The sequence below is a fragment of the Lycorma delicatula genome, chromosome 2 (genome assembly GCF_047948215.1).
Source record: "Lycorma delicatula isolate Av1 chromosome 2, ASM4794821v1, whole genome shotgun sequence".
Taxonomy (NCBI): Eukaryota; Metazoa; Arthropoda; class Insecta; order Hemiptera; family Fulgoridae; genus Lycorma; species Lycorma delicatula.
Genome location: NC_134456.1, coordinates 79740494 through 79756443, shown reverse-complemented (window position 1 = coordinate 79756443; position 15950 = coordinate 79740494). Strand labels below are relative to the sequence as shown.

At 31.5% G+C, this 15950-nt stretch overlaps 2 protein-coding genes across 2 annotated transcripts in view; one reads left to right on the top strand and one right to left on the bottom strand.

Moving 5' to 3' along the window:
* Rab3-GEF (Rab3 GDP-GTP exchange factor) overlaps positions 1-15950 on the bottom strand; it is a 316556-nt gene that overhangs the window by 274415 nt on the left and 26191 nt on the right. The window lies entirely within an intron of this gene.
* LOC142319898 (uncharacterized) lies at positions 9425-13911 on the top strand. The gene is made up of 4 exons (XM_075357572.1): positions 9425-10248; positions 10414-10937; positions 11187-13079; positions 13895-13911. The coding sequence occupies exons 1-4, from the start codon at positions 9425-9427 to the stop codon at positions 13909-13911; spliced, it is 3258 nt and encodes a 1085-aa protein (XP_075213687.1).

The following is a 15950-nucleotide window of genomic DNA, read 5'->3' as shown; positions in this document are numbered from 1 at the left end:
CAATATTCTCGTATTTTCATTTCTTGAAAACATAAAAATTTTCTACTAAAATATAGAGTCGGTTTTAAAATTTGTTAAACTTCATTAAAAAAGTAAAAATAATATTTTTAAACTTTTCTTTAAGTAATAAATGGAATTTTTTAAGAAAAAAATTCGTTATATATTTAACGAATTTAAAGATCCATTTTCAACTGCTTGATTATTATAAAGCATAATGACACAGCCAAGTGTAGTGAAAGACAAAATAGTTTCAAGCGACAATTCAAAAAAAATTAATTGAAAAACTTACGTAGAAGAATACTAGTTATTAATGAGTAATTCACGTCCTTCTACGCATTTTTTTTTCTTTTTTTTGATCAAGACAATAGTTCTAGCCTTTACATTTCTTTCAAGTAGTTTTTTTTTTTCAGACGAGTACCATTTTTATAAACCTATCAAAATATTAAAAACTTTAAAAAATATAACAATAATAATAATAAAACTGAATTCAAAAAATCTTCGTTTAAAACTATAACAAGTAGTTTTTCAAACATTTAAATTTCGAATGTTTGTAGTGAGCACCAAATCAAGGGCCAATACGTTGATTGTTATATTTAATTTGACACAGATTTCTAAAAAAATGAAATTTAAGAAACTGAAAAGTTTTCTTTTTCTACAAATTATTAATATTTATGAAAAAAAAAACGGAGCGGTAGCGTCTCGGCCTTTCATCCGGTAGTCCTGGGTTCGAATCCCGGCCAGGTATGGTACTTTTCAAACACTACAAAATCCCATTTTAACAATCCAACGTACAAGCTATCTGGGGAATTATTCATCAAGCAAGAAAGATTTTAATGAATAACGTAATAACAGGCTAGAACGTTGTAATGAAGCTAATTTGAATTCTTTGATGTTTGGATTATATATGCAGATCTCAAAACAGATTTATTAAATACTATAGTAATGAAAGTGTGGATTTTTTTTAAAAATTAAAACCTTAAATATTTTTTAATTTGTAAAACTGTTTTTGCGCCAGTTCTAATCTTGTTACAGAAAAATAATCAGTAACTCATTTTCCCTTAAGTATTAAGATGATTACTTTGCGCCATTATGCAGCAAATGCCTGGACTAGGAGCGTTAATATTTATTTTTAAGTTGAAACTTCGTAATAAAACGATTAGTTAAAATAAAACGAGAGTTTAGCTTCATAAAACGATCTTAAAAGTAAATTTATTTTATTTCCAATAAACTTTCTATTAATCTAAGTAACTCTATTTCATTATTGAAATTTGTTTTAAAAAAGAACTGACGCGACTAAAAAAAAAAAATTGCTGAACAATTAATCTTTTGTCGTCATTGTCGCCCGATGTGAATAATTTTTTTAAATAACAACTGCTTCAGCCAGGAATAATTAATAACGTTACATAAAAAAAAAAAAAAAAAAAAATGGGTTACGTTAAATTTCAAATTTTGTATTGTTTATGTCACAATCATATTTTCAGCTATTAGCCTACACCATATAACACAAAATAATAGAGTTAATATAACGCTTACTGTTTTGTCATGGTATTATACCATAAAAAATACCGTATTTTTATAAAGAGCGAAAAATACGTAATGAAGGTAATGATCGTTAACGATAAAGAAAAATTGAAAAATATACAACAAAAAGAAACATAAATTATAATGCATGAAGATCTTAATAATAAAAACTGAAAGTTAAAAAGAACAAACCAAAAAATATCACATGTAGGAATTCAAAAATAAATAAAAGCAATGCGGGTGTAATGCCCACAACTCTAGTGAACTATATTAAAAAAAATCTACAGCGTAAATGAAGGAATAAAAGGCCATTACTTTCATAATATATATAAATAAAAATAACAGAAATTGAAAAAAATAAAAATAAATAAAATATTCAAGAAAATCCTGGATACCGGCATTCTCTGACGGTTCGGTTTCAATTAACCACACGTCTCAGAAATGGTCAGCCTGAGTTTGTGAAAGACTACACGTTTACCGGTACAGTTACATTACAACGATGATTCGCTAATGACTTTAACTGTTGATGCGACTGTAAATAAAATTATTAAAAGAAAGAAAATATTAATTAAACAAAAGTAAACGAAAAAATTAAAAAGCAACTAGTTTTCACTACAATTTCCTTCCTAATTTCGTCAAAAGGGTCAATTATTAGATTGCTCCGCAAAAAAAAAGTGTAGTACGTCATTCTTGTTGTCCGTTAACATACCCAAGATAAAAATAATAGCTTAGACTTACGCCGCAAAGCCACATAAAACACACACTCAACGAGAATGTGGTCGACTATGGGACAGCAAGTACATTTTTTACCTATCGGGACCTCGCTAGGTATGCTCGATTCGTAAACGAGTAATCACGACTTCCTCCCGGCGATTAGTCCGACTGGAGGAATTTCAGGGAAATATAGCACCCTTGATGTGACGGATAAAGTCCGTCGCATCAAGACGCTACCGGTCCATTCATACTGCAATTCATTACGCAGAAGTCGCTCGGAAAAAATATGAAGTCGGAAGCCGAGTCAAAATTCGTAAAAACCGGCTAAGTGTACCATTACGTATATCTCGATGAAGTTAGGAATCCAGTAAACGATCATCCATGTATTACGACCGATCAATGAAACAAAACCCGGTGTGTATTTAAGATAGGATCTTTTGAATATAACTTTCCAACTGCCTTCAGTGTACACATCGAATCAGACCAAAGGAAAAAATGACGATATTATGCACTAATAATATTAAGGGCCTTATTATTGGTATATAGCTTAGCAGAAAACGCGGTAGTTAAACGCGGCAAACCAAACAAATACGTTTTTCCATCAACGAAACCACAAACTACAGAATTATCATCTTTAGAACCGTCGTGTATACAACTGCATCTGGTTTCTAAGTTAGTAACAACGCTATAAAACTCATGTTGCAAAATAAACTGAGTTGGTGTGTTTCTTGTTAGATTTACTTAATGCGAAATTTAAATATAAGGGACAAATCTCCCAAGGTGGTGACGAACACCAAGTGACAGGAAAGACTTACGACAAGTTTTAAGTGTAAGGGCTGAAGCGGACGTAGAGCCTATCATAAGTACCCCCAACCTACCCGTTGGGGCGGTACATCAAGGATACTCTACGTAACGGTGAAATAGGCATTGAGAACCGAATTTCGTAATTTGGGGGTACTGACTGGGTTATGATTCGGGCTCCGTATGATGTTAATAATTGTTGCTGCCTGTGGTAAAGCGATAGCTCGCCGCAATCAACCGACAGGTTTACCAACAAAAGAAAGATGAAGGAAAGATTTTGTACACCCTCAAACATTTTTATCCCAGTATTACGCGCCTAGAAATTCTCGTATATTACACAACTGCAATCTAAGCAGGACCGGACTAGAGCTCGATAAAAACGTAATATACATAACCGAGCCGAGCTCCAATGGGTATTGGACAAGACTGTTAGCATATATATATATAAATAGATTTTTCAGACATTTTATATAACTTTCAGCTACTTAAAGTATTTAATCCATGTTAACCGTTCGTCGAAAATCAATCCTAAGAACTTTACGGCGAATCAAACTTCATTTGGCTCGCCGTTCATCCGTAATCGAGAAGTATATTATTGTTCTCTGAAACGAGAAAAGGAAGACACAGTTCTTTTTCTCTGGGAAAAAGGTAAAACCCGAAAATTTTGACCAAGCTTCTAACCAAGATATTCTATTTTATAATAATCTCTGGGCAACGGCTGACAATTACAGGCAAGATTGAAATATCAACACTACAATGAACATAAAACAGGTTTCTGGAAATATTTCACATCACTTCCTGCCACTGCAAATAAGGTAACACTTTCATAAGGTAGCCTTCCCTGCGGGACCCCACTTTCTAAAGTAAATTTATTTAAAAAAATGTCGTACCAATCAAGACTAAAAATATCAAAGCTGTTTATCAACCGATTTTAACAAATCAGGTGTCATTTTGTTTATGATAAAAGGCTTAACATTTTATCTAATAAAACACGATTCGATAAAATTAATATTTACCGAGCTATTAATAAAAGAATGAAATTGTATACCAGATAAATTGATGTATACCAGATATCATCAACATATTTTAATCTGTTTTTAAAGTATAATTTTTTAATGGAAAACATAAAATGGCGGAGAGAGGGAAAATAAAGTTAGATAAGACATTTCCTCATTTTTTTATTTTTTTTATTTTGCTGTCCTGAATCAGTCCCTTAAATTTAGTCAACACTCCCGGTATATCTTACATGACAGAAAAAAAAAACGAGAAAGAGAGAAACAGAAAATGAATTTTTCAGAAATTTTTATTGATAATAAAAAAATTCTACAACCAAATGAAATAGATAGCTTATTTTCTACAATTCTAATATTCAAATGAATAATAAGAATTGTGATTAAAACATAATTTCTAAAGCGCGATTTTAACAAGTCAACAAACATATTTATATTTCATCGGATCAAAGATACAGGTTTCACAAACAATTACCTTTGGGTAAAGCTTGCTGACTGAAAGGCGAATCCAGTAATGTTTTGGATAGGGTAGGAACCTATAATCAAAATGGAAACATATATTACTATTATTAAATAAATCTATTATTCTGATCGGATCACAATAGATAATATAGATCACGTCTGGAATGAATGAATGAATAGATACGCTACTAGGTACACGGATAAAAAACGGACTGCTCTAGCATTTACCTAGATGAACCGAGGTAAAACCGTTCGAAAAATATGATCAAAACGGTATCACAAAATGCTACAAAAATCACAGAATTGTAAAATAATAAAATAGGTGTGATTGAAATCCAGATTAACTATATTTAAAATACAAATACAAGTATATTAAGTTACTAAATACAAAAAATAACCGCAAAATAATTCACAATTCAGGCGTTAATGAAAGTTATGTCGATACATAAACGTCGAAAGGGATCCAGAAAATTCAGGTTATTTTAAAATTAATATTACTTGAAAATTCATCGACAGAGTAATATTATTTCTGTAAAATAAATACTCCAATCGTATTTTAAATAAATCAGTGGAAAGATTTTTTAACTGATCCGGACATTTATTAAAAATAGAAACGGAAGCATAGTGTGTTTCAAAATGAAAATCGGGGTTTTAAAACTATGTAATATTTCTCAAGTTTCACGTACATGAAATAAAAAGAGCAATTCAAACAGTTTTAGCTGTGCGCAAGCACAATGTACTGATTCCTGTACCTTCCGCTTGAAAACGCTAGTAGCAAAGACCCCCAACAGCAAGCGTTCTGTGTTTTGCAGTTTGCAAAGTATCAATCTGTAATTACCGTTCAACGTGCGTTCCGTTGTGATCCACCGAATGACAATAACATTAGCAGATGTTATAAACAATTTGCAACCACCGGCTGGAATTTTTTTTTTGAAGAGACGAATACAGAAAGACCGTGTGTGACCGAAGATAATGTTGAACTTGTAAGACAGTCTTTTGCGCGTAGTCCTAGGAAATCCGTTAGAAAGGCTATCCCGGAATTAGCGATTCAAGTGACGTCTGTGTGGAGGAATTTAAGAAAACGTTTACAACTGCGTCCATATCGTTTACAGCTGCTACAAACTCTAAAACCTACAAATTATGGTTTCCGTACTAGCTTCGCAAATGAAACGATGCACCGTGACGATGAAGACTTGCTTTATCGTGTAGTATTCGGTGACGAATCAACATTTCTTGTTAATGGAAAAGTAAATTGTCATAATGTGCGTATCTGGGGATCGGAAAATCGACATGAAATATGGCAGTGTGACTCCCCAAAACGGAATGTTTTTTGTGCCGTATCCCAACGGCAAGTTTACGGGTCTCTCGTTTTACCCGTAAAACGAGAGCCCCGTAAGCCATACTTATATAAGCCCAAGACCCATACTTATATAACCCGAGAGCCATACTTATATAAGTATGGTTTTTTCCTCAACAATAAAACGAACCGTAGAAGTTTATTCGGCAACTAGATGGTGTTCAGACGCGACTCCGTACCATTCACAGCTCCTGGCGGTTCACTCGGCTGCATCTACACTATATAAACCGACTCCGCACAGATTCTGGCAGTTTCAGACCATCGTTTGAAGAATCATTTGTGTGTGTGTTAAATTTCCAATATTGTTTAATCAAAATTTATATTTCATACAGTTAACACGTAAATTGCATATATTCTTTAACAGTGTAACATACAAATTAAATTAAATTAAACCTGAAATATGTTAATATATAATGATCATAATAACTTACGAAAATATATTCTCTAAACATAACTGAACAATGTATTTTATTTACCACGAAATATGAACCGGCAAGATTAATACAAAGAATAAATACATCTAACCAAGGTACGGCACCAAGGCGGTTTTTATTCAACAGATGGTGCGCTTCCTCACTAGCATAATGTTGTACGTGATTTGTTGAATGAAATTCTCCCTGACCGCTGGATTGGTCGCCGGGAACCAGACGACAGGGCTTCTTTGCCGTGGCCTCCATATCTGCCCGATCTGACCCCGAGCGATTTTTTTCTTTGGGGATTTATAAAGGATCAAGTAATAATATTACTTAAAAATTATATTACAGTATATGTGTAACCGTTACCCGGCTGACCTACCCGATTTGAGACGAAGGATTGAAGCAGCTGTCCCACCAGTTACTCCAGACTTGCTGATTAAAGTACGGGATGAACTCTTCTATCGGCTGGATGTGTGCCGTGTGATGAATGGTGCTCACTTGAACACTTATAAATAAACCTGCTCTTTTGTTTCATGTGTAATTTATCAATGTAAATAATTATTAAGTAAAACTTAATAAATATTACATAATTTTAAAACCAGATATTCATTTTGAAACACTAGGTATTTCTCGTAAGCCGAAGTATTGTGTTGAGTTACACAAAAACTGTACTTTGATACAGGTTAATATTATTATTTTTTTTTTTTAAATAAGCGAATATTCTTTTTAGCAAAGACTGTACAGTCATATGTATATAATATAAGAGGGTCAGGCAGAAGGAAAAAATTGTGCAGCCTGGCAACGTTTGGAATATGTAAAACAAATTGTTAGGGATGTAGGATGTAGGGGGTATACCGAAATGAAACGACTAGCACTAGATAGGGAATCTTGGACAGCTGCATCAAACCAGTCAAATGACTGAAGACAAAAAAAAAAGAAAAAGTACATTCATAAACATAACACAAGGTTAGGTTAACATTTTTAATTTTATAAATATCAGCCTACATTATTCATATCAAACAATGATCGAAAACCCACTAATATTACGATTAATCAGGGTATATAAATAACCAAATAAAAAATAGCATGACGCATGAAAAATATAAAAAAGTATTGTTAGCATCGAATAAAAAGGATGGAGCGAGCGACAAGTATGTGAAATTAAACATTTATAAGTATACTTATCGGATTTTTAAAAATATTTTGAAAATGTTTTCTAAATCGGTTTTTATCTCATCCGGATTTTAAAAATACTTATCACTCCAATTACTTTACTTTCATGAAAATGGATCTGACGTTTTTAGCTGTAATTAAATTTAACAGCAAAAATACTGAGAACATCAGAATGGTCAAATACACTTAATATATTTTATAGCCTGATCGCCTCAGCCAATAACATCCTGTTCTGAAAGCTCGAGTGTTATTGACATAACAGATATCAAACAGCTTGAAGTGATTATGTATGATAAACCATTTATAATAAATAAATATTCAACAATTTCATCGCTTTTTCAACAGAATATAATTTAGGATTTCTTGTCTAAAGCACAATGATTTTTAAACTAATGGACTTAATTTTATTTGAAATAAAATAGTTTTAAAAAATTATATACGTATCAATAAGTTAATGCACATTACGGAATGAGTTCATGTATGTTATTATTCTGCGTTTGAAAATTAAAATTTCAGTTGGGTTACCCATCAGCGCTTAAAAGATCTTTGTTTCCCAATTACAATTATGCAGAATTTGATATTTTAAAACACAGTTAGGGCAATCGATTATTCATATTTTATTCAATTATTCGTTCTGGCATAATTTTGTTGGAGGAAACAACAAAATCATCACGCGATGCAATTTTTAAATTATAAAAGCTGGCCATTCGTTATTTTCGACCTAACCGTATGGAAATTTACATGCCTCTTTTAAGGAACTGAAAAATTCCTCCTCTTCGTCGGTAGTAGTATGTATTGTGCAGGTTCTGCTTGAATTCTCAGGACTGGTCGGCCAGACAATTTAAGCAGAACCTGAACGTCGTTTTCGCGATACATTAAAGAACGATTTTATAATACATTAAATAACCAATTATCGAAAACATTTTTTCATGAATATATTGAATACATTAAAGAACGATTTACATTACATTAAATAATCAACCCAGAATATTGAAACAAAATTATACGACTACATTAAAGAATGATTTATACTAAATGCGCTTTACTTATACAATTTTGATTATTTATTTTTAATGTTAATAAATAAGATTATCTATCAAGGCAGTTTTCAATGTGAAAGTCAGATCTATGACGTCATGGGGAATCCCAATCTTTTACATGACTATATATACATAGAGTGAATGCTAACATCAATAACATATATCGCTTGGTTTGTATAGATGCATATATAGAGTGGCTTTTTCCCGACCTTTAAATCGGCCGAATTCAGTAGACAGACAAAGAGCGTCCCTATGGCAGCTGTTGACCATAGGTGATCGTCGAACGGTTCGGCCATCCTTATATCGTCTAAAGCATAAATATATTTATATTTTTTTAGACGAGCAACAGCCCGGAGAGAGCCGTCGTCCAGACTGTGGGTAAAGTTTGCAATTTTAATTTTTATCAACATTAATTAATTTGATAAATTTATTTCGTTTAGTAAAAATTACATAAAATAAAATACAAAATTAAATAAAATAAAGTTATCTATCAGCGCAATTTTCAATGTGAAGGTCAGATTTTTTGTATGTCTATATATACATACAGTGAATGCTAACATCAATGAAATATGATTATTAAAATTATTTCTATTATAATAAGCGAACATGAAATTCGAACGAGTTAATTTATCAAACAATTCCAACCTATCTGACCCCAATAAAGTAGTATTTTGTTATAAAAATCTGTCTGACAAGAATGATTTAATTACATTTATAGATAATATTAAAGATGATATTGAACGTTTACATAAAAAGTACACTCCTTATCCATTTACCATACAATTAATTTGCGAATTTAATAAACCTTTATTCACTTCTTATGGAAAAACTCTTTATAAATCATTCAAATTGGAAAAAATAAAACTTTTTGTAGAAAATGAATCATCTATTAATACGGCCTTTGAAAATTTATTTGAACAATATTTCAATATGCGACATAAAATAGCCGTTTCTGAATTGATGTTTTGTATTGAAATTCCAGATACAAAAAAAGCATTAGGTGAATCTCTGATAAAACAATCGTGGAATGTTAGCGATAAAAATCTTGTAGATATTTATGAATTTTTAATGCATATGAAAGATAGGATATTTAGCGCTATACGATTACAAGTTAAAAAATACAAAGGAAATAATATTAAATACTATATTCTTGTTGGTGTTGAGTTACAGAGATGCGTAGCTGATAAATGTGATTTCTGTGAAGTTAACTTACACAGCAGCACTCGATTTGCCTTAAACGTACTCGAAAATCCAACCGATTTGAATGAACAGTATTTAGAAGCTTATGAAAAAATTAACGAATCTTTTGAAAGATTTATTCAGATGGGAAGCGGTTGGGTTATGAAAAAAATATTAAGATTGGATCTTTCAGTATCGGAATTCGATCCGCTTTACGGTGGTAACAGTACATATTTTCCAATACCGAAAGCTTTATTTAAGAAACACGCTGTAATAAATGTACAGAATGATGATCAAAAATGTTTCTTATGGTCTATTCTTGCACATCTATTTCCTAACAGTAACCGTTATTATCGTGTTTCGTTCTATAAAAAATTTGAAAATCATTTAAATATGAAAGGAATACACTATCCTGTTTGCGTTAAAGATATTGATAAATTTGAAGCTCAAAACACAGATATTGCTGTTAATGTCTTGTGTTATGATATCAAACATGATGATGATAAAGAATCATTTAATCCTAATAATGTATATGTAAAACGTGTGAATAATAATAATCGAAAAATCATAGTTTGGTTGTTGTTATTAACTGATATTAAATTAAATCTCTCACATTATACTCTAATAAATATGACAAACGGACATAACGGTTTATCAAGGTTGTTGAGTGGTAATAATAAAAGTTTTAGAAAATGTGAATATTGTCCCTATTGTTTGTATTGTTTTAAATCTCGGACTAGTAAAAGAGAAGCTAAAAAAAAACTTGCAATACATATCGAAGACTGTAAACAAGGAAAGGTTCAGAGAATCAGAATGCCAAACGAATGGATTGGTGTTGGAGAGAAACGTAGACGAGGTAATATAGTATCGTTTAAAGACTATTCCGCAACATTACGTGTACCTTTTGTAATATATGCAGATTTTGAATCGTTTATCATTCCAAAAAATCCTGAACCAGGGTCTAGTAATACATCAAAAACACATATTCATAAACCTTGTGGATATTGCTATGTCATAATAGAAGAAAACGGTTGTGCTGTAGAGTCAAAATTATACAGAGCTACTACAGATGATGATACGGTAGTTGAAAAGTTTCTCAATGATTTATGTGGTAAATACGAGTATTTCCAAAATGAATTATCAACTAATAAAGAGTATAATATGAGTGAAAAAGATCAAGAAAGATTTGAAAAAGATAGTATATGTGTTATATGCGGAGATGTGCTGGATGTGAATCGTGTAAGACATCATTCTCACACAAATGGTAAATTTATTGGTCCTGCACATGAAAGTTGCAATTTAAATTGTAAACATGTAACATTTATTCCGATTGTATTTCATAATTTACGCGGATACGATTCACATCACATCGTATTGGCGATGGATGCATTGAAAGATAAATTTGAAATTTCTTGTCTCGCAAACAATAGTGAAAAACTGATATCTATAACGCTCAAGAATAAAATATCATATCGGTTTATCGATTCGTATCAATTTCTGTCTTACAGTTTAGATGAGTTGGTGCATAGTTTATTTGCTTGCAAACAAATAAAGATGTTTAAAACAACATACTCTCAATTTCGAAACGATATAAATACTAATTGTGATGAAAGTAAAACTAAAGCTAGAGCTATTTTTAATCTGTTAATTCAACGAAAAGGTGTTTATCCCTATTCTTATATGAAATCAGCATCTGTTTTCGATGAAACACAACTTCCACCCATCGAAGCGTTTTATGATGATTTACGGCGAGAACACATCTCCGAATCGGATTATATGCACGCGCAAAACGTTTGGAATCAATTTAAAATTAAGTCGCTCGGTGAATATCACGATTTCTATATGAAACTCGATGTGATGTTGTTGGCTGATGTATTCGAGAGTTTTCATAATAAAATGATTGACAAAAACAATTTGGATCCGTGTCATTATATATCTGCTCCACATTTATCGTGGTTTGCAGCGTTCAAGGAAACGAAAGTGGAATTAGAACTCGTTACAGATCCCGATATGTATTTGTTTTTTGAAAAAGGCATTCGCGGTGGCGTGTCGATGATTCCCAACCGTTATGCTGTGGCAAACGATCCGAATCAAGAAGACTATTATGATGAAAATAAACCAAAGAAATTCATTAAATATTACGATGTACGATCTCTTTACGGGCGCTGTATGATGGAACCGCTGCCTGTAAACGGTTTCAGATGGTGTGATGAAAACGAACTCGAATATTTGTTCAATACGGAAGATGTGAAAGACGATTCGGAAACTGGTTATATTTTAGAAGTTGATTTAATATATCCCAAACACTTGCATGAAACGCACAGAGATTATCCGCTCGCACCAGAAAAAAAATCAATTCCCAACAGTATGATTTCTCCGTTCCTCTCCGATGTAAAACGAGTGGCGTGTAAAAAATTATTGTGTACTTTGGAAGATAAACACAAATACGTTTTGCATTACAGAACGTTAAAACTGTATCGTCAACAGGGTATGGTGTTGACAAAAATACACAGAGCCGTTAGTTTCAATCAATCTCCATGGTTGAAAGATTATGTTGAGAAAAATTTCAATGCGTGGTGTGACACAAAAGATCTGATTGAAAAAAAAGTTTACAAGCTATTGATCAACAGTGTATATGGTAAAACTATTGAAAATGTAAGAAAACGAATCGATATGCTATTGATCAACGACGAATCAAAATTTAAAAAATTAAACGCCAGTCCAAGAGTTAAACATTATTATATTTACGGAAACGGTGTGGTTGGATTATCAATGTTGAAAAAAAATGTATACTTAAACAAACCCATATATGTAGGTTTAACAGTAACGGATCTGGCAAAACTAATCATGTATGATTATCATTACAATCACTTTTTACCCAGATACGGACATGAAAACATAAAACTGTTAATGACAGATAGAGATTCGTTATTATACTCAACTATACCAACAAAAGAGGAACATTTTGATCATGATTGGGATGATGATAATAAACGATTGAATGAACAAGATCAAAACGTTTACGCAGTGGATAAATACGACATTGGTCGTTTAAAAGATGAAATGAAAGGGCAACCAATCTATGAATTTGTCGGGTTAAGAGCTAAAATGTACTCTTTACTTTGGGGAACAAATAATTTTCAGCAAAAAAAAACAGCCAAGGGAATTAAAAAAGGTTCTCGTATAGTGGATAAAGATTGTAATTTGATTGTTTTAAATCATGAAATTTATAAAGATAGTTTATTCAATAGAAACATTTCACATTCCACTTCGAAATCATTACGTAGTTTTAATCATCAAATATACTCGATCGATCAGAGTAAAAAAGCTCTCTCACCATATGATGATAAAAGATTCGTGTTGGAAAACCTTATAGATACACTTCCGTATGGACATAAAGAAATCGGTGAATATATGATAAAAAAGAAAAAAAATTAGTCCGCATCCATTCTATTAATATTATTAATTTCTCTAATTAATTAGTTTTTTTTAACATATGTTAGCTTAGTTTCGTTACAAATACGACAAGTAGATCGTATTTTATTTTTTTCTACCACAACACAATTATGTGATAATGTTCTAAATCTACATTTCATACAAAACGAGTACATATCTAAAATATATATGATTTAATATGTAACATCAATATCGCGTTTAAATTCAACATCGTGAAAACTGTGACCATTCTTCATCTTCTTTAAACCCTTATATACAATAGAAATTTGTTTAGAATTATTAATTTCATTCAAATCAGATTCGGTAAGAATATTAAATCTTTGTGGTAAAAATACTTTTCCAAATCCATCAATCGACGCGATAAGCGACTCACCGTTTTTCGTGGTTATAAATTCCACTTTTTCAATTCTATAATGCTTATCGACAATCATTTTACTAATATTTTTAATATTATTGGAATAATTCAAACTATTCAATTTTTCTAAAATATCACACATTTTTATTGATCTATATTAAAAAGTACAATATTTAAAAACAATATTTTATTAGCGATAAAATTTTCGTTTTATTATAGAAATGAGTTTATAACAGATATAAAGATGACAACACTCAGTTGCAATTAAAACTGTAAACTGTAAAACTGTTGATGGTTTAAAAAAGAATTAGATAGTATATCAAAAAAATAATTAGAGATATGATGAACATTTTAAGAACTTATAATAAAGAATATATTACTTTACTATTTTGTTTATTTTTCTATTTTAGAACAATATGACAATTAAGGCTAGTTTGGCGAAAGAACTGCACAAGTCGGCCAGACGCAATTATCCAACCAGAAAAACGGAATTAAAAGGTCTAAATGACATAGTCCAAGCAGACATAGTCGAAATGTTACCTTATTCACGACAAAACAACGGCTACAAGTACTTGTTGATGGTTATCGATTGTTTTAGTAAGTTTGCATACGCTATACCGTTAAAGAAGAAGACGGGTGTAGAAGTCGCAGTCGCTTAGCATCCGATATTTGCAAATCATAAGATGAAACATTTTCAAACAGATCAGGGGAAAGAATTTTATAATCCGCAAGTTAAAGCCCTTTTGAAACAGTACAACATAAATCACTATTCTACATATTCAGATAAAAAAGCCGCCATAGTTGAACGTTTTAATAGAACGCTAAAGACGAAATTGTTTACCAAATTTACAGAACACGGAAACTATAAATGGATTGATATGTTGCAAAATCTCGTGGATGAATACAATAATACGGTGCATTCGGCTATAAAATTTAAACCGAAAGATGTGAGTAAAAAAAATGAACAGCAAGTTCTCGCAAATTTAAATAAAAAATACGACAGGAAACCGAATATTGTAAAGATTAAATTTCAAGTTGACGATCCCGTTCGTATAAGCAAACATAAAAAGATATTCGACAAGGGTTATTTGCCCAATTGGACGAATGAAATATTCAAAATACACACTGTTCACTCAGAATCTCGACCAGTAACCTATCAGCTGATAGATTCGAGAAATGAAATTCTAAAAGGTCGTTTTTATCAACACGAATTGCAAAAAACAAAACACAAAGACGTATATCAAATTGAGAAAATACTCAAACGAAAAGGCAACAAAGCTTATGTAAAATGGTTAGGTTTCGATAAGAGTTACAATTCATGGATAGATTTGAGCAATGTTTTAGAATGAGATGATAACACCGATAGTTTATTGAGGACTGACTTGTTTTTTATATGTTTTAGATAGAGATGGAGCTTCGTAATAATAAAATTGTCGGTGAAGATTGGTACTTGAAAAGTGATGGTGAATATATGGTTTATGTAAGGGATAATGATGATTATATACCTTCAACAGTTAAATCTACATATTCCTTCTTTGTATATCAACATGACTATAGTCGAGCAGATGTAGAAAATGAAATTAAGTGTATAATTGACTCGTTGTGTAATGATTTAGATAATGAATGTGAAACAATACATTTAAAAATAGATTTTCATACTGATCAGCATAAAACTATCACTCAAATAGATAAATGTTATTTATATGATGATGACATAGACTCATTTAGAAAAGAATTTCACAAAGATTTAGCGAAAAGTTTTAATCTTAACCAAATTATTAGAGTTGATATTTGTTCAAATAATGTATAGTTTAATTGTTTAACGTTTCATAATTTAGAAAGTGTAATGATGAAGGAAGTACAACAGAAAACAAAGTTCACAATCATGAACGGAATGAAGGGATATGGATTCAAAAAACGAAGTAGGCACGGCTCACTCTTACCAAACACTATCAGATGTATTGTATGCGGTCCATCGAATTGTGGTAAAACAAATATCGTCTTTAATCTTTTAATTCAAGAAAACGGAGTACGCTTTCAGAATTTGTATATTTTCTCCAAGTTTCTTCACCAACCCATTTATAGAATGTTATCAAACTTGATGATGTTGAATCCAGAATTGGGTTACTATGAATATACTGAAAACGATCAGGTTCCGCAACCGGAAGCGATCGAACCACATTCGATAATAGTTTTTGATGATGTAATCAAAGAAAAACAAAACAATATCGGTGCTTATTTTGCACGGGGCCGTCACAATAAAATTGATTGTTTTTATCTAGCGCAAACGTATTCTAAAATACCAAAACAACTCGTACGCGACAATTGTAATTTTCTAATTCTGTTCAGATTAGATGGTTTAAATTTACAACACATTTACGATGAACACATAAACGTCGACATGTCTTTTGATGATTTTAAATCAATGTGTGATCACGTTTGGAACGCGAACCGTTACGGTTTTCT

Coding starts and splice junctions, on each gene's coding strand:
- LOC142319898 (XM_075357572.1), top strand. CDS start 9,425: ATGCGACATAAAATAGCCGTTTCTGAATTGATGTTTTGTATTGAAATT. Junction 10,249..10,413: donor AATCGAAAAATCATAGTTTG/GTTGTTGTTATT, acceptor ATCTCGGACTAG/TAAAAGAGAAGCTAAAAAAA. Junction 10,938..11,186: donor ACATCATTCTCACACAAATG/GTAAATTTATTG, acceptor CTTACAGTTTAG/ATGAGTTGGTGCATAGTTTA.